The sequence below is a fragment of the Pinus tabuliformis genome, chromosome 8 (assembly GCF_031772625.1).
Source record: "Pinus tabuliformis cultivar Carrire ecotype Pingquan chromosome 8, CPIR1, whole genome shotgun sequence".
Taxonomy (NCBI): domain Eukaryota; kingdom Viridiplantae; phylum Streptophyta; class Pinopsida; order Pinales; family Pinaceae; genus Pinus; species Pinus tabuliformis.
The window spans coordinates 1,989,091,511-1,989,110,001 of record NC_142294.1 but is presented as its reverse complement, the minus strand read 5'-3'; the positions used below and the strand labels follow the sequence as shown (position 1 = coordinate 1,989,110,001).

The window sequence follows — 18,491 nt, the reverse complement described above, 5'->3', positions numbered from 1 at the left end:
AATAGATACATTGATGTGTCCATCGATAGTACTACTATGGTCCCTAACCCCATTTCCTTGCTCATTGATCAGATGAGAGGTACTTCCCATGAGTCCCAGACTGCATGGGTAGGATGCCTCAACAAGAGAACTAATCATCCTGTCCACAGGAGAACGAATCATCCTGCCCCATAGTCGCCACGGGAGAACTAATCATCCCGACCCACAGGAGAACTAATCATCCTGTTTCATAGTTGCCACGGGAGAACTAATCATCTCGGCCCACAGGAGAACTAATCATCCTGTTCCACAGTTGCCACAGGAGAACTAATCATCCCGGCCCACAGGAGAACTAATCATCCTGTTCCACAGTTGCCACGGGAGAACTAATCATCTCGGCCCACAGGAGAACTAATCATCCTGTTCCACAGTCGCCACGGGGTATCACAGGGGAAGGTTGAACCTATCATCTTGTACATAGCGCACCACCAGGGGAGGGTGAGTCGCCCTGTGGTCGTATGTTGCTCCAGTAAGTACCCCAAGCCCCTAGAGCTCCCAGAGCTCAATGCATGCAACATGCAGGACCCTTATAAGAAGGTCTCTCAACAACTCCAAGTCGTTTGGGAAAGTCAAAGATTTGACCTTTCCCTAGGGCTTTGACAAAGTGTCTACGACTTGTACATCAGTCTCAATGCGATGGAGCCTCCTCGCTCATCGATTTACCATATCCCAGATAAGACAATATCTGATGTCTATCTGCTGGAGCAATCATCGAATACGGGATTCCTCAATAATCGAATCCCCTCTTTGGTTGTCACAGAGAATCACAGTGGTATTCATCATGTGTACAAACAACTCACTTAAGAGCTTCTGCAACCATGTAGCTTCACACAAGATCATACTCGTAGCTATGTATTCCGTCTCGTCGGTGCTTATAGCAACTGACTTCTGCTTCTTGCTCATCCATGATATCAAAGCAGAATCCAAAGAGAACCAACACTGAGAAGTGCTCTAATGATCCTCCACACTACGTGCCCAGTCAACGTTCGAATAATCATGCAGTTTTATATTTCTGGCAATGTATCTCAATCCATGAGAGATTGTGCCCCGAAGATATCTCAGAAGATTCTTGGCACCAATCCAGTGAGGCTCAACCAAATATGAGCTCACCATGCTTACTACAAAACATATGTCCTGACGAAAGTTCACCAAGAACATCAACGCGAATGAGTTTATGAAACTCAGAGGCATTTCCCAAATCTGGTCCGACATCACTACCATATAACTTCTGAAAGTTAAGATCCTAGAGGTAGTCATAGGCTTGCGGTTTATCATTCCACATCCGGAATCCAATTCCCTCTTACTTTTGCAAATGAGAGGGTCTGCACTTGTCAGAAAGAGGTCGTTCTCATAAGGTGCCGGTATGAGAGGTCTATCATCCACAACCTTCGGGTAATGGTTTGGATCGGTTTCACTCCTAGTGAATCTCAGCTTCATCAGACAACTATCAATCCTCTCATACTACGCTCGGGGTGTTTTGCTTCAAGCCATAGAGGGCTTTCTTCCACCTGTATACATGAGATTCCTGATCATGAATCTCAAACTCCTCGGGTTGTTCCAAACCTGTGGACCTGCTACATGAGGGGAATGGTCCCCTTATAAGATTTTCCTTCGGTACATCTCAGACATGTACCTTCATGCTCTTCTTGAATTCAGGCATCCCTATCACCATCTGACTCACATTAGGTAGAGCCCCATAGGTAGACCTCCGGTGTTATAGATGCGATATGTCAATTGACATGATCCCTAATGGACCATCCTACAACTTGATACAAATCAGAACTCAAAAACATCTTTGAAAATTCTATTTTCAAACACGTACCTTTCCATCGATGAGTGCCACCCTGTAACCTTTGACTTCCATTGCCGAAATGGATACAAGGTTCTTCTTGCGATCAGGTACATAAAAGAGATTCTGTAAATGAATCGAGTTACCCGCATTCAATTGAGGGGTAACATTCCCTACACCCTTTCCGGGATAGGTGGCATCGCCTCCAAGTATAATCCCACGATTGTTTCCATCTCTACCAAATTAGAGAGTGCACCCTAATATCCGATGAAGTGCCTTGAAGCACTACAATCAATAAGCCAGATTCCCAAAGAATTTGAAGGAGAGGGCCAATACAAGATAACACTTCTTTATCTTATCAAAAACAACATTTGATTCTTCATACCTGGGGTTCCTTGCTTTTTTCTGAAGAGTCAGCCATTTCCTTGTTGACCTGCATTACCTATCATTCCTCTGATCATTGAAGATTTCCTTGGAATGATTGTTATGATCATCAAGTGATGTGTTCCTACCTCAGAGACTACTTCGCATAACGGCCGAACTTATTACAACGAAGGCATCTGCCTTTCCTTCCACCCTTAGATCCAGACTTCCCATTGAAGTGATCTTTAGGTAGGCCATCAGAAACTTCCGCTGCACCATTCTGATAATATTCTCTGCTTCGACTTCACCCTCGGTGAATTTGAAGAGGGATGAGGAATCCACTGATCCTTTTGTCCTTTCCCAACTGTCTTCGGTGATTGCTCTTTCACTCTTGCTTGGGCATTGTCTTCACCTCAGCTTTGATACCATGTTAATTTTAGGTATGTTCTATGCTTAGCGCAATTTATTTCAATTTTCACAGTTAGCTCAATATCTTTTCTAGATTAGTGATCACATCAGCATTAAAGTAAACTGCAGATAGAACATAAACATAAATCGCAGAAGACAAGCCAAGACAAGAAGACACAAGATGTGGCGCTAGCCAGGGACAAACCCCAATGTGGGGAAACCCTTGATCAATTCTTCTTATATGTTCTTCAATAGTTCAGCAGAGAGAGAGAGAGAGAGATAGTATGTTTACAACAGAAGTCAACACTTTGACTTATCTAGATAAGGGCAGAGATCATATCTAAGAAGATGATACATGAGATCAGTTGAAGACACGCTGCTTCAACTGATTCTCCAAGGTGACTCCTTCACCTATCATTGTGCTGCATTTCGTCATCATGCTGCACCTCACCGCGCTGCACCATGCTGCACCCATCATCACTATGCTGCATCTCATCACGCTTCATTAATCATGACTGTACCCATCACTGTACTGCATTATGTGCCATTGCTACACCATGTTGCCATACTAACCTATGTGTTGGCTGCATCTTGCTTGCTTGTTGTCCCTAGCATGCTTGTTGTCCTTAGCATGCTTGCTGTTGCATGCTAGCTGTCCCTTGCATGCTAGCTGTAACATTGCATGCTTGGTGTATTTGCTGCTAAGTACCATACAACTGTCCCAATGTTAGTTAGTTGTCCCTTGCATGCTGCTCTCCTTCAGAGATAGATGCTTTGGCTGTTCTGGTTGTTTTGGCAGTTCCCGGTAGTTCCGGTAGTTCTCGCTGTTCCCGACAGTTCCGGGCCTCGGCAATTTCCGCTGTTCTCGGCAGTTCCGGCTTTTGCCCTTTGCATCAGCTTTCTCGCTTGTTCTGGCAGTTCCCGGCAGTTCCGACAATTCTGACAGTTCTGGCAGTTCCAACAATTCTGGCAATTCCGGAAATTCCGGCTATTCCCTGCTATTCCCAGCAGTTCCGGCAGTTCCCGACAGTTCCAGCTTCTGCCCTGTCCGTTAGCTTTCCCGGCTGTTCCGGCAGTTTCTGCTGTTCCGGCTTCTCCCCTCTGTGTCAGCTTTCCCGACTGTTTCGACAGTTCCCAACAGTTCTGACTATTCCTGACAGTTCCTGCAGTTCTGCCTTTTCCCGGCAGTTCCTGGCAGTTTTAGCAATTCCGACAATTTCGGCTATTTCCGGTAGTTCCGGCAGTTCTAGCTTTTCCCGGCAGTTCTGACAGTTCCCCGCAGTTCCGGCTTCTGCCCTCTGGATTAGGGTAGCGTTATCCTTTAGGATCTCTCCTCTTACTAAAACCCAAAGATAAGTAGAGAGGAAGAGATCCCAAGTGTGTTGAAATGACTTGAAGGCCACCTCTATTTATACTAAAATGTTGAGCACAAGTGGGGTTTATTTGGTTGCTGGCCGACCTTGACGAATTGTTCCATAACACAAATAAATTCATATCTCCATGAATACTTATTGGAATTGGATGATCTTTAGATCAATCCTACACCTCTTGATGAGAGGGATCCAAGAAAAATATCAGTTTCCATTAATAAGATGACCCACATGGAGTTTGGCCCTAGTTGCCAATTTTAACACCATCAAACTCCATCTGTAGTTTCTTCCTATCTGTAGTGACACACCCCAAAAAATATAGCCATTGGACACCTATCACCACATTGGTGTCTAAAACATCAACAATGAACAAATGGTTTGTCACAGAGTAGTTCCCCATGGTCAGGGTCATATGAGGTACATATCTCTTGCATTGCATGGTCCTATGATCTATCTCTTGGCACTAGCACTGAGAATCCCTCGGAAGCCTTTGTATGTATGCCTCTATGCCCCACCAACTGTGCATCAATAAAATTGTGGGTAGCCCCACTGTCCACCAACACTGACACTCGTTGTCCCTGCACTGTGCCCCTGATCCTCAATGTCAAATACTTCAAAACTCCTCGAAGCAAAGCAATAACTCCTCTTGTAGGTAGTGGTGGTCCTCCTCCCCCAAGTGGTGGGGGTGATCCCCCTTCCATAGTTTGTGGGCCGCAATCACCTCCATCTGTCTCCGGTTCATCCATATCCTCCGACTCACTATCAGAAAACACCTCTATGTAATGGGCATTGCCCTTGGTGCACCGGTGCCCTGGTGCCCATGGCTCTTGACAAGTAAAGCATAGCTTCCTACTTCGGAGATCTCTCCTTGTCTCGTCATCCAGCTGTCCTCACCCTGCCCACTTCTTTTGAGGAGGTCTAATGTCCTTACCTTTCTGGGGAAAGGTAGGCCTGGGAGGTACTGATGTCTTGGTATTCAGAACCGCATCAAGCATGTCCCTGGTCCGGTTAATGGCATCTTGTAATGACATCGGTTTGTAAGCTCGCACCTAACCACGTAGTGGCTCTGCCAGCCCCTCAATGAACAACATGATCAACTTCGTCTCCAAGATGTCAGAGCTGGAACTCTGCCATGTATACCTCAGCGCTGCTTGTCTGCTTCAGGTTGGCCATCTCCTTGAAGTGTAACTCAAGGTCCTTCCTGTCAAATCTCTCCACTAACCTCCTCGTGAACTCAATGTATGATGTAATCGATGCATGCCCCAATGTGACCAATCCATGATACCACCACTCCTATGCATCTCCCTCCAAGTGAAGTGTTGCAAATTTGATAACATCTGTCTCCCTCATGGGATTCAGGTGGAAGTATGTATCTAACTTTTGAATCCACGCCCTGGCTGAGCTCCTAGCTGATCCATCAAAAAAGGGTAGCATTACCTTTCTTGCCATCTTTTGAGCATCCTGGTTCTGCTGGTGCTGTCCTCCTCTGAAAGGTACTCTTGCCCAAATCTATACTTCTCCTTTAGGTGGAAATAGTCCCCAAAGGATAAAACTCTCTGGACCTTGGGATCCAATGCCTCGTACTCATCAACTCCATTGGTGAAAGATCTCATCAGCTCAACAAATGCATCTAGTTCCCTCTCTCTCTTTGGCTCCTCTAGGAAGCGAGGCATCGTGGGTCTCATTGTCTAGCCATAGGTATGGGTGCTCTGCTGCTGGTTTGTGCATGCATGCACATGACTGCCCTCTCCTGTCCAAGATCCTCCTTCTCCATCATTGGCCCCTCCTTGTGGCCCTCCTTGTATGTTCTGCAATTGCAGCCCAATCATATGCCTCATCATGTCTATGACCTGCTGATTCTATGCCATCATCTGCTGGTTCGATCTCACTAACTCCTCCAACAATGGGTCTCTCGCATTTTGCCTAGGTTGCTCATTTCTTCCTTGGTCCTCCATGAGTTCTTTAGTGTTATCAAGCTCTGTGTCTAAAAAATGGTCAGGCTCTTCTCCTCTGCCATGACCTCTTCCTCTACCTCTGCCTCTGCCTCTTTGGAACACTACTCCTTAGTACTTGGGTGGCATCACTTGCTAATTTGTCCACAGCTGGCCAAGAACATGCTTTGATACCACTGTAATGTTCCTAATTAAGAATTAACAATAAATATCAAATGCATGCATTCGCTACAACAAAAGAAAAATTTATAACACAACCACAAATTAGCATACACAGATAATGGAACCAAAAGTTTGAGCCATTGTATTAGATCTCGAAATATGAGTACACCAGTGGAGGAAAAAATGGGACTTGGGCTTGCTATTGCAAGCATGCAACACCCAGGTGAAATACTGTACAAACTCCAATTGGAATAGCTCAATCTGGCAATTCGCATTGGCAAAAAAACTTTGTTGTTGCTGGAGGTGAACTGTGGTTTTGGCCCTCAATTCTGCTCCAAAATTTTTGAAAAATTAGCCTTGGGCTCTGTTACCACTCAAACCAGCAGGGGACCTAAAAGGGGTTCCGAAGAGGGCAACTGCTAGGTTAAGGGCAATGGTGGAGGCTTAGCCCACTGTCACCACAACTAAGTCTCCCTTCTCTTTACAGACTTCTAAGAAATTGTTGCAAATATCCTCCAAAAATGGGCAAACTTTCCAACATGAAAACCCCAAGCAATCACCAACTCCAAACCCATGTGAAATCTCTGTCTATCAACCCCTGCGCAGGCCTTGGAAAAGAGAAATTTGACCCAACAATAAGACACTGGCTCAACTTTGAAATTTGGTGCCAAACTCCTCCCACCAAGAGAAAATCATTTGCAAAAGCCCGAAACCCACAATGGAAAGAAGCTACTCCAAATGCACTTCGTAGTTCTTCTTCTGCACCTAGGAAGTGTGAAATTCTGAGTGGAATCTCTGCAATAAACCCCAATGGAAGTCCTGGAATAGACTCCCCAAAGCCTCACTAGGGAGACACTCGAAGTTCTTTGAAATGAGGTTGAGTTTCGCTTGAAACTCTTGAGCTAAACAACTCTGCTCCTCTTGTGCTGAACAACCTCCAAGAGAGAGTTCGATCTCCAAAAAATAGATGAGCAAAAGATGCAAAAATGGTGGGTCCCTTTTTTCCATAAGTTCAAACTCCCCTTCTTTCTCCTAGTGTGAATTTCTCTAGGGGGGTTGAATTCCCTTTTTGAGTGGCCCCCACATTCCACTTACAAAATAATTTTATTTTCTCTAATGTTTATTTCTCCTTTTTCTCCAAAAATAAAGTAAGTAGTTCCTTGACCCACTTTTCCTAAGTTTTATAAGCCAAAATTGCAAAAATGAGGGTTTCACTTAGCAAAATTATTTATTGGGGACATGACAAAAACAATGATTTATGAGTGGGGAAGCTTAATATTCAACTCTAGGGCCCTAATAATGTTATGTAATTAATAGTGATGTTAAATTCTTGAAGTAAAAGTGACATTCTCCTTTATCTTTCATTCTTTTACTTAAATTTTTGACATTACCATGAAATGACTTAGGATGTTTGAGAGTGGTTCTGGCCTCATTGGATTTCATATGGAGAAAGTAGAATTTTAAATCTCACTCAAAATCCAGCAGACTAAACAATTTTTCAGGATTTCAGGATTGGGGAGATTGCAATGTATCCATTGGATTTTTTCATGTACGAGGGTATGGAATTAGTATCTAATCAAGAGCACCAAGCCCTCTATGTACCTTAGACTAACTCTTTGACTCGTCACTCAACTATTTTTAAGTTATATCAATTTACTATTCCAGTATTCAGATTTATAGTCTATTTTGCTTAGTACTAATTAAATTATAGAATGATGAATGATGAATTTTAATTTTAAATCAATTTAGAATCTAGAATGATGAATATAATTTTTAAATTAATGTTGATTTTAGAATGGTGAATAATGAATGATGAAGATGGATAAATGTATTTCATTATGGAATCTTGTGGTCTATGGATGAATAATGTATGTATCAATAAGAATGATGAGTATGGATTAATGTATTTCATTATGTAATTCAATTATGCATGGATCAATGTATTTTTAGTTTCATTATTGAATATGAATTTGAATACCCCAACGCTTACCCATCCCCCCTAAATTTACCTAAAATTTGAGGGTACTTCCACACATCCCCCTTATGTGTCTCCTCACACCCACGTCCCCCTTGTCCTAGTGTCTTGGTTGAACTTTGTTATTTTCCCACACGTGTGAGCTATTTGGCATTTATTGTTATGTTTTTGAGCTGTATTGAGGTTAGCGTGTGACCTCTCACTTGTTGAACACTTAAGCAAAATTGTTTAGGGCTTTGCTTGTAAATTTAGTGGAAATAAGGCATCTTATTCCTCATATAAATAGAGAGAGCCTTATTCCACTTTTCACCATCATAAATTCATTCACCCTTCTCTTCCAAACAGTGTGAAAATGGCTAGGGTTTTAATTGTGGATGCTGTAGTCATTCCTCCTTACCCCAACAAATCCGTTCTCATTGAACTTTTCCCTAGAGGCCTCCATCAAACCCATTTAGGATAAGGCACAAATTGTGTTGATCATCTATCTTTAATTAAAATTCCTCTTTCTTTTTCCTTTTTCTTAGATACCTAGGTTTAGGGCTAGGGTTTTATGTGAAAATTGCTGAAAAATAAATTTATTTTGATGTTTTATGTTTCTTAAAGTAGGAATTGCATCAATAATATAATATAATATCAAAATCTAACATTGTTGCATATTAAAATCTCCTCTTTCAGAGTGACGTTATCCTTTGTTTGGTGTTTATGCAAGTTTTTAGCCATAAAACTCCATCAAAACCCTAAAACCTTGGTGTCTATTAGAAGACCTTGTTGAGAATTGGCAGCTAAGGGATGAATTTCCTTGCATAAAATTTCATTTCTAACAATTCTAGAGTAAATTCCCAAAAATAGAAAGTCATGTCTATCATTTCAAGCATGACCTTCCAAAAATAGTAAATCACCTTGCTTCAATTTGTAATCAAGTATAGATGACGGAAAATCACTTAACTTATCCTTAATCAATCTTAATTAGTGAAGACAATATCGCCGACATTCGGAAATATCGTGATATTTTCGAGGAGACGAGATATCACCGAGGAAATATCGTGATATTTCCGAAATATCGGCAATATCTCGGGAAAATATCGCGCTACGATCGAAAATATTGTCGGGCAACAACAAAAAATTGCCACGGCAGCTAGAAAAGGCCAATTTTGTTTTTTTTTTCATTCATTTTCATTTTTGATTGCTGGAGAAGGAAGGGGAGAGCTATGTGCTTACTGCCAAGGAGGATTTGAGTGTTGAATTGCTATTATCGCCACCAACAACGAAGATTTTGTTGATCTAAGATTGAAGAACAGGGAGACAATTTCATTTCTTCCATTAACAGGTATGTTCAAATAAACCCCTATGTTAATGAATTTTTTTGATAGTTGTAGGATTATTCTTGCTTGCCTATTTGCCTACAAACGTTTTGCTTGTTTTTTTTTTTTTTTGCTAGATTTTCATGCCCATGAGCAAATGCAAGGGTTTTCTCCATATTTGGAGAGCAAACTCCATTTTTTTTGAACTTTCAAATGCACCCTCTTATTGTCATTTATGGTTTTTCATTGAATTCATATTGCAATAATGTAGCAAAAAAAATATTTTGTAATATGAGGTGGTTATTACTTATTAATTCCAATTTTTTTTTGGTGCCCTAGGTTTGAGTTAGCTCACTACAAAATTCAAATATGCCAAAAGTCTTGGACCCATTTTGGGAGTATGGGGAGCCTGATGGTGGGACAAATCGGGCATATCTTACATGCAAATTGTGTGGGACCAGGATGACAGGAGGGGTTACACGATTGAAATACCATCTGGCTAGAATCACTGGACATGATGTTGGGATTTGTACAGTTTCTAGTTCGGAGCTTATACAAAAAGCTCTTGAGGCAATTGATGAAAAAGACAGAAAGAAGTAAGAGGCAGAAAGAAACAAGGCTGAACGTGCAGGTAGATCTTTCGGGATATCTTCTCCTGATTTTGATGTTGAGGGTAGTGGGAGGGGCTCCACAGCATCACTTGCTACTGCTAGTGCGAGGTCATCATTTTTGTTCCACGAACAGGACATGGATCACAACTTGGCATAAAATCACTTGTTAAAAAAAAGGAGAAGCAAGTGGCATATAGAGTCATGGGGAGATGTTTTTTCTGAAGCGACTTACCTCTTAGCATCACCAAAACCAATCCATTTTGGCAGCCAATGTGTGATGCTATTGCTGTTGTGGGCCCAGGGTACAAAAGTGCTACATATGAGGAGTTGCGGGGGCCAGTTCTTCAAGCAAAAAAGCAGGACATGAACTCTAGATTGGCGGAGTTGAGAAAAACATGGGAAGTTACTGGATGCACAGTGATGTTTGATGGTTGGATAGATAGGAAGGGTAGGACCCTTCTAAATTTCTTGGTACATTGTCCTAAAGGTACCATGTTTATTAAATCAGTGGATGCATCAGAACATATCAAAGATGCAACAACGATATGTGAGTTGTTAGATGGGTTCATTTGGGAGATTGGTGTGCAGAATGTGGTGCAAGTCATAACAGACAATGCAGCTAATTATGTGTCTGCCGGCAAGATGCTTATGGAGAGGCATCACACATTGTTCTGGACTCCGTGTGCAACACATTGTCTCGATTTGTTGCTTGAGGATATGGGGAAACTCTCTTTCATCAAGGATGCGGTTGATATGGCTAGGAGCGTCCTCAAGTTTATTTATAACCATGCTTTTGTTCTTAGCCCCATGAGGAAGTTCACTAGAAACAAGGAGTTGCGGCGTCCTGCGATTAGACATTTTGCCACAAACTTTATTACTCTTCATTCTTTGCTTAGATGTCAGTTCGAGTTGAAGCAAATGTTTGTGTTTGATGACTGGCGTAATTGTAGATACAGCAGGAGACAGGACGGGAAAGCCATTGCAAAAATGGTGTACTCTGAGACGTTTTGGCGTGGAGTAGAAGAAGCATGCTCAGTTAGTGAACCTATAGTAAAGGTTCTCAGATTGGTAGATGGGGAGAAGTCTACAATGACTTATTTGTATGAGGCCATGGATAGGGCCAAGGAGGCCATTCGTTCTTATTATGCAGACAAGGGTTCTGCTGGCCTTGATAGGCATATGATGTTATGGGATGTGATTGATAGTCTGTGGACAGGGATGCTTCATCGACCCATTCATGCAGTGACACTCTTCCTCAACCCCGCAATTTCATACAAATGCGGCTTTGATTTTGATGGCGAGGTGATGGAAGGGCTCCATTCTTGTATTCATAGGATGGTACCTGATCCTGAGCTTCATAGCAAAATCAATCGCGAGATACCGTTTTATCGGAATTGTGTTGGCCTATTTGGCTTTGATGATGCTATTAGGGAAAGGACCCTCTTCATGCCATGTAAGTGACAAGTCATCACTCATTAGAAATTAGAATTTTCAATTTAGAATTTTCTTACTTATAATTCTATTTTTTTAAAATTCAATTATGTAACTTTTATTTGAAAGTTTAATTATGTTTTAAGTTTTTGAATTTTTTATTTCTTATTTTGTTGTAGATATTTGGTGGTGAAGCTATGGTGCAAGGGCACCACATTTGCAGAAATTGGCCATAAGAATCTTGAGTCAAACATGTAGCTCTTCAGGGTGTGACTGCAATTGGAGTGCATTTGAGAAAATACACGCAAAAAAGCGCAACAGGTATAGCTTTGAGCTCCAGCCTTCAGTTGAGCAATTACACTTATTGTAATTTTTAATTTTTAATTTATGACTTTCAAGAGTCAAGAGTCAAGACTCATTAGTTTTTTTGACATTCTTACAGGTTGGAGTTCGCATGCCTCAATGATTTAGTGTATGTGTATTACAACATCCGACTTCGAGTGAGGCAAATAGAAGCACCAATGGATCCAGATGCCATTTCCTTAGACAATATTGATGTATTGTTTGAGTGGAGGGTGGAGTCTGAGGAGCCCATCTTGGAGGAGTTACCTTCATGGTTAGAGCCAGATGATCCATTAGAACAGGGGCAGCAAGAGGAGGGGGACACGGAGGAGGAGCAGCACTCAGAGGAGGAGGAGGAGGAGGAGGAGGACACTGTGGGAGCATCAACATCAACACCATCTGCTATAGATATAGGAGAGCACAGCTCCATACCTAGCACTCATTATTTGACATTAGGTGCAGAGGCAGGGCCAGGGCCTTCTACTACTAGGGGCAGGCCTGGCAAACAGCCCATCATGTTTTCCCGTAAAAGGGGGAGAGGGCAGTGATTTCAGATAGATAGCTGCTAGTTTTATTTGTTTTGCTACATATAACTCATGATGATGAGATACTTTTATATATGTGATGTTATTTTGTATTGGTTCTCCACATTTGAGTCCTTGAATGGTCAATTATCAAGGATCAGCGAGATTTGGTATTGCCTTTGATGTATCATTTCTATTTGACATCATATATATCAATGCTTTCTTCATATTTATGTGCCAATGTGTTTATTTCATGTTGTTATTGCTTTATATGTTTAAAAATCTGAAAAAAATGAATATATTATGCATTTTTTATGCTTGCTGATATTCGCTGATATTTTGCTGATATTTTTGCCGATATTGCTGATAAGATGTTTTCTGGACCCTCACTGATATTTTGCTGATACCGATGTTTTCAACACTGATCTTAATTGTTCAATTTTTACTTAATCATCAATATTATCATTAATATTATTATTATTATCTTTATGACACTATAATATTATTATCAAAATGAAATACTTGTCGCCTTTCCTTCTTGGTAATCAATCATGCCACTTCGTATCTTTCTCTCTCCTTGATGGCACTAGTACCTCTCTCTCTCTCACTTAATGGATTCGTTGCACTCCTCTTACACTCTCTTATGCGCATTAAAGACTCGTCATAGCACTTCTCTTACACACATTAAAGTCTCGTCATAAAAGATTCCTCTTACGCACTCTTCAATGCATAAGTTACACTCTCTCCTTCAAGGTATGCATACTCCTCTTTATGGCATGAGTTACAAAGACGAGCGCACCTCTTTTATGGCATAAGATACAAAAGCAAGCGTACCTCCTTAATGGCATAAGTTACGAAGGTATGCGTTCCTTCTTAAATGGCATATGTAACTCCACCTCAAGGCATGCAAGTTATTCCTCTCCTTCATGGCTCGAGCTCCTTGCTCCTCCTATATATATGTGCCTTTCATCTTCACTCCTGCTCACTTGTGCATTGTGAAAGGAGACTTCAAACTTGTGAAAGAGAGAGTTGGAGAGACTAGTGAAGGATTGAAAGAGTGTGAGAGAGACTTGGAGAGTAAGAGCGGAACTTGGTATTGGCCCTTCGGCTTCAATCCTTCCCTCATTCAGGTGATGATTTTGTCAGCAACATACACATCTTGGACAGTGTGGCAGCGATTTCTCAGCTCACAAACACTTCCTGGTGTGTGTTGTCTTCTCTTTGGCCTTATCAACAAACCACACAGCAATGGCTCCACATGGTTTCAACTCCAGTGAACAGATCTATTCGCGCGCAGATGGGTCTCTGCGTTACACGCTAGCTCACATGGATTTCAGCAGCAACAAAATTAGGCAGGTTTCCTTGAAGAACACGGCCCAGCAAGATAATAAACCAACAAATAATTGCCAGCACGCACAGGCTCTACACACAACACATATGTCACACATGAAAATTCTCACAAATTTCACAAAATCTCTCGGGCTCTGACGCCAACTGATTAAATATAAAAAACAAAAAGATAATATGAGAGACAAATTGGCGGAAAAGGTCTCAAGACATAAATCTATAATCACAATGTATATTCATCTTCCAATGATATAAATATATAATACAATGAAGAAACCACCTCAATTGCTCTCACCTTGACACCTCAAAAAGAGATAATGTAGGATGAGAGAAAATAGGATCTAGAAACTCTAGAAACATACTTGGAATAAGAACTATATAGCAAGATGTGAAATAAATAAAGGTGGTACATTAGGACTTAATGATTGTTTATGTGAGTAAGAGGCTAACACTCCTTCCCTATTGAGGAGCTTTTGGATTCTCCTTGATTCTCATTAATAGGTGGCAGTGTCTTCTGAACGTTACCGAAATGATGCCAGATCTAATCAGTAACATCGGGAATGTACCCAGCAATCCTCATATCATTTCTGCCAGATCTGGGATGTTTTGCTCCCATCCTATCTATGAAAAGACCTTGGATCTGGCATTGAGCAATGCTCTTGATGGCATTCCCAATCCCAGCATATTTGGGGCATTTTTCTCCCTTCCCTACTGCCAGATCTGGGATGTTTCGCTCCCATCCTATCTATGAAAAGACCTTGGATCTGGCATTGAGCAATGCTCTTGATGGCATTCCCAATCCCAACATATCTGGGGCATTTTTCTCCCTTCCCTAGTTTCCCTGGAATGGGGAAATGCTGGGTATAGATTCCCACGCACTGGGAGCATTTCATGTGCTGCATTGTTAATCTTCTTCTGTTAAGAACAACCTTTTTTCTTTTATCTTCATCTATGTGTCCTTGTTTGTCATTTTTCATGCCACTCATCTCATGATGTCTGATAATCTGGTTGTTGAATTGTTCTGAACTTGGGCTGTAATGGTTAGTCCCTTGCTTTTCACTTTGCAACTTAATGTATAGATAACATGCATACAAATATATATTATATAAATGACATATGTTTTTCATTTTTAGTCTTTGGAAAATGGTACACCAGAACATATTTAATCTTGTTTCTGCTGTTTGATTCTCCATGAATATGATCCATAACAAAATGAAGATGCAGCCAGGTAAGGCTCTAAGTTTTTATGTATCTAGCTTGATTGTTAGTCTTTGTGTCTGTGTTCTTGTAAATTTTATGGTGTTTTCCAATTAAATTCTTTTTCCGAGTGTTTGCAATGAGTCGGTAGCAATCTCGTGGTTGTAGTGGTCGATGAAAAATGATTAAGAAGTTTATGCTTTTGTTTCATCCGGAGATGAAATAAATTCAAAGTATATCAGATGGACAGCATGGCTGTGCCTTTTTGATAGGAAACTCCTATGGTTGTGATGCCTGATGCAACGTTCAACCGATTCAATTTCCACATGTTTGGGACTAGAGATGAACCAAAACATCCTCTCCTTGCCTCATATAACAGCTAGACAATATGAATATACTTCACAGAAATTGTCATAACATCCAAACCCTTGTAATTTGGTTTCGTCCCCAGGGCAAGATGCATGAAGTCACTAACTTTACTTGAAATTCTCTTTGGAAAATGGCTAGATGTTAAACTTCCTACAGTCTCCACTGTCACCATATAGAGTCACATAAGAGAACTGTAAATAAATCTTAAGGTCAGATTTTGTTAATATAATTTAAAGCATAAATACTCTTTGTGATTGTAGGGATTTCAAATCAGCACTATTGTTTTTATGGGAACAGCCAGGACAGCTAAAATACATTGAGTGGCCATCCTTTCAGAGCACGGTACGTGTTTCGTTTTTGTTCAAGATATGCCAAGTCTATGTTTGTATCAGTAGTTCATTTTCCTTTTCATAAAATTTAATACAAAACATAATTTTATTGGAAAAGAAAGAATTCATGAAATAAATGCAGAAGTCATTTCCATCATGGTTCATGTGTTGACACAAAGTAGATTATATGGATCAGTAAGGGATGCTGTTATACCATGGCATCTTTTGCAAAATTAGGGATATGAAATAACAGATGCTCAGCAACACCTTCTATGGGATGTTGTCAAGGCAGTTCTATTATAGAAGTGTCCGGGGGATTAAAACTTGTGTACATCTATTCTTGTGTTTGTGAATAATAATAAGTTATACAGATAGAATGGTGGCTTCTCAATTGAGGTATTTAATCTATCATTAGGCCTTTGGTCTATTGGATTTGTTATAGATGGGTTAGAATTATGTTCAAGGCCTTTTATATGTTTGGCAATCTGTTATGTAAAAAAATTTAAATGTGTTTTAATGTTTAGTTTAAGAAAGGGCATGATTAAAAGATCATGCCCCCTCACCTAAAGGCACCGGGGGCTGTATTTAAGACAGGGCCCTTCCATTGTAAGAATCATCATTCAATATATATATATATATATATATATATATATATATATATATATATATAATTTGTCAATTTAGTATTTAATTGTGTGTGCTTCATCTGGTAGGACAGCCAGTTTGGCATCTGCAACAACCGTCACCGGTCCGTAGCCATCCGCTGTCTCCACCACCACTGTAATTTGTTTTGCCGCCCATAGTTGCTCCTGTCACTACTGTAATACCCCGTCATCGCTCTTCCATTCCACACCTTCCATTCCAAGCTACCGCCGCTGTCGTTGCGTTCCATTTTGTTGCCCGACTGCAGTGTTCCCCGCCATTGCCCACCACCACTGTAATTTGTTTTGCCGCCCGTAGTTGCTCCTGCCACTACTGTAATACCCCGTCATCGCTCTTCCATTCCACACCTTCCATTCCAAGCTACTGCCGCTGTCGTTGCGTTCCATTTTGTTGCCCGACTGCAGTGTTCCCCGCCATTGCATATTCTTCTCGACAATTCAGACCCTGCCAACCGTTGTTCGCGCTTTCCCCGTCACCGCTCATCCCAATAGCTACGGTCCGCTTCTAATCCTGGTTTCCTCCATTGCCATTTCTGTGCTAACCCGCCGCCGCCGTTTATTTCTTCCGTCAGGTAAGGATTGACACACCCATCCATGGCCACCCTTGACTGTCCCATGCCCCCTGACAATTAATTAATTAATTTGATTTAGTTAATAATTAAGCATATATTGCTGTTGGAAGATCGTTTTCAACTGCTCGGGTAAATGCACTCATAAAAATCGAAAATCGTTTAGATAATTAATAGTTATAATATTATTTTGTAATTAATTATTAATTAACTAATATCTAATATAGTTTATATATATAAATAAAAAATAATAATAAACTAAATAAATGAACAAAATTAAGTCAAAGTTAAAGAATTGAGTTAAGCTGGATTGTTATACACCTCCATACACTCGAACAATGTTGATGAATGACTTTTAGTAAAAAACTGATAGTGTTGAAATTCTGATGTTCTATGCTGTAACATTTACTTATTACAAAACTTTTTTTATGCTGCAATATTATATAAACAATTGTAGATAGAACTTAAATCAAATGCACAATAAATGACAACCAAGAACAAAATGAGACAAAGAATTTTGGTGCAATGACCGGGGAAAAACCCAACCGGATTCTTCTTCTATTAGATATCAACTGTTCAGCAGAGATATGTAGTACAATGAGAGATCAAGAGAACGAGTAAATACACCCAAATCTGAACAAGCTGTAGCATGAAGATCACTGGTAGCAGCAACAAATGCACACACTAAATCAGCCTTCCTTTCAAACGAATCAACACTAAAACACTGAATCAACCTTGGCTCACCAAGTTTTGCTCTTACTCTCCAAGACTCTCACTCACAATCTTCTTCAACTCTCTCCAAGTCTCTCTCAAGTTTGAATTCTTCTTTCACAATGCACAAGTAGTGAGGGGAGAAAGAATGATGCACATATATATATAGGAGGAGCAACGTGTTGGCATTATGATTCAAGTGTTGTCCTTGATGGCAACTCACTCAGTGGATGGTACAGGTGCTCAGAGGTTAGTACAGGTGATGGCAACTTAATCAGAAGACAGATCTCAGTACAGCATGCCAAGGAAGCTCATACACGCTGTTTCGTTAAGCCCAAGTCGCGTGTACACGCTAGTTCGATTCAGAAAAAGAGCGTATATGTGGAAAGGTTCCTTTGGTTCATGGTGGTTAGTCCTTGGAAGTTGTGCCTATGATTTCGGACCATTATGTCTCGACGGGCGTGTCGATCCCTAGTTTTAAAGTTGATGGTATTGTGTTACTATGGTTTTGGCTCTTGGTATTGAGAAAGGCCTAAGGCTATATAAGGAGAAGAAGATCATTAGGCAAAATCATCTTTCGACAAGGCATGAATATCTAAGAGAGAAAGAGATCTGATATGCAGGTTCTGAGTTGCATGATCTAAGCCAAGGAGAGATCACATCGGTTAATGGAAGACTAGATCTAAGGATAGATCGGGATCTAATGGTTTGAAATGCACTATCATGATATGGTTGATTATGCGTATTTCTAGATCTGCATATTGTCGCAATGTTACGTTCTGAGTCTAACTAATGTCTGGTACAGCTGCAAATTGAGAAAGTTTATTTTTAGATCTGTACGCAGGTTGGCTTCGGTAAAAGAGCGTGTATACGCGGGTTCTGCTCATTAAAGTAGCGTATATCTTTTGAAGCTTGATTTGGGTTTACAGTGGGGTCTGACTGTTATTGCAGAGTTCTGTAGTCTGCTCTGTGTTCTGGTAACTGGTGATTGACAGGGTTCAGTGGTTCAGTGATTCAAAGTTTGGTTGTTTTATGCTTCA

General features: G+C 40.7%; 1 protein-coding gene across 7 annotated transcripts in view; it reads left to right on the top strand.

Moving 5' to 3' along the window:
- LOC149244420 (uncharacterized) overlaps nt 1–18,491 on the top strand; it is a 159,702-nt gene that overhangs the window by 118,217 nt on the left and 22,994 nt on the right. For all 7 annotated transcript variants that reach the window (XM_089374847.1, XM_089374850.1, XM_089374844.1 and 4 more), the window contains one exon: nt 15,441–15,522. In XM_089374847.1, coding sequence (XP_089230973.1) covers nt 15,441–15,522 — 82 coding nt within the window. The remainder of the gene's footprint in view (nt 1–15,440; nt 15,523–18,491) is intronic.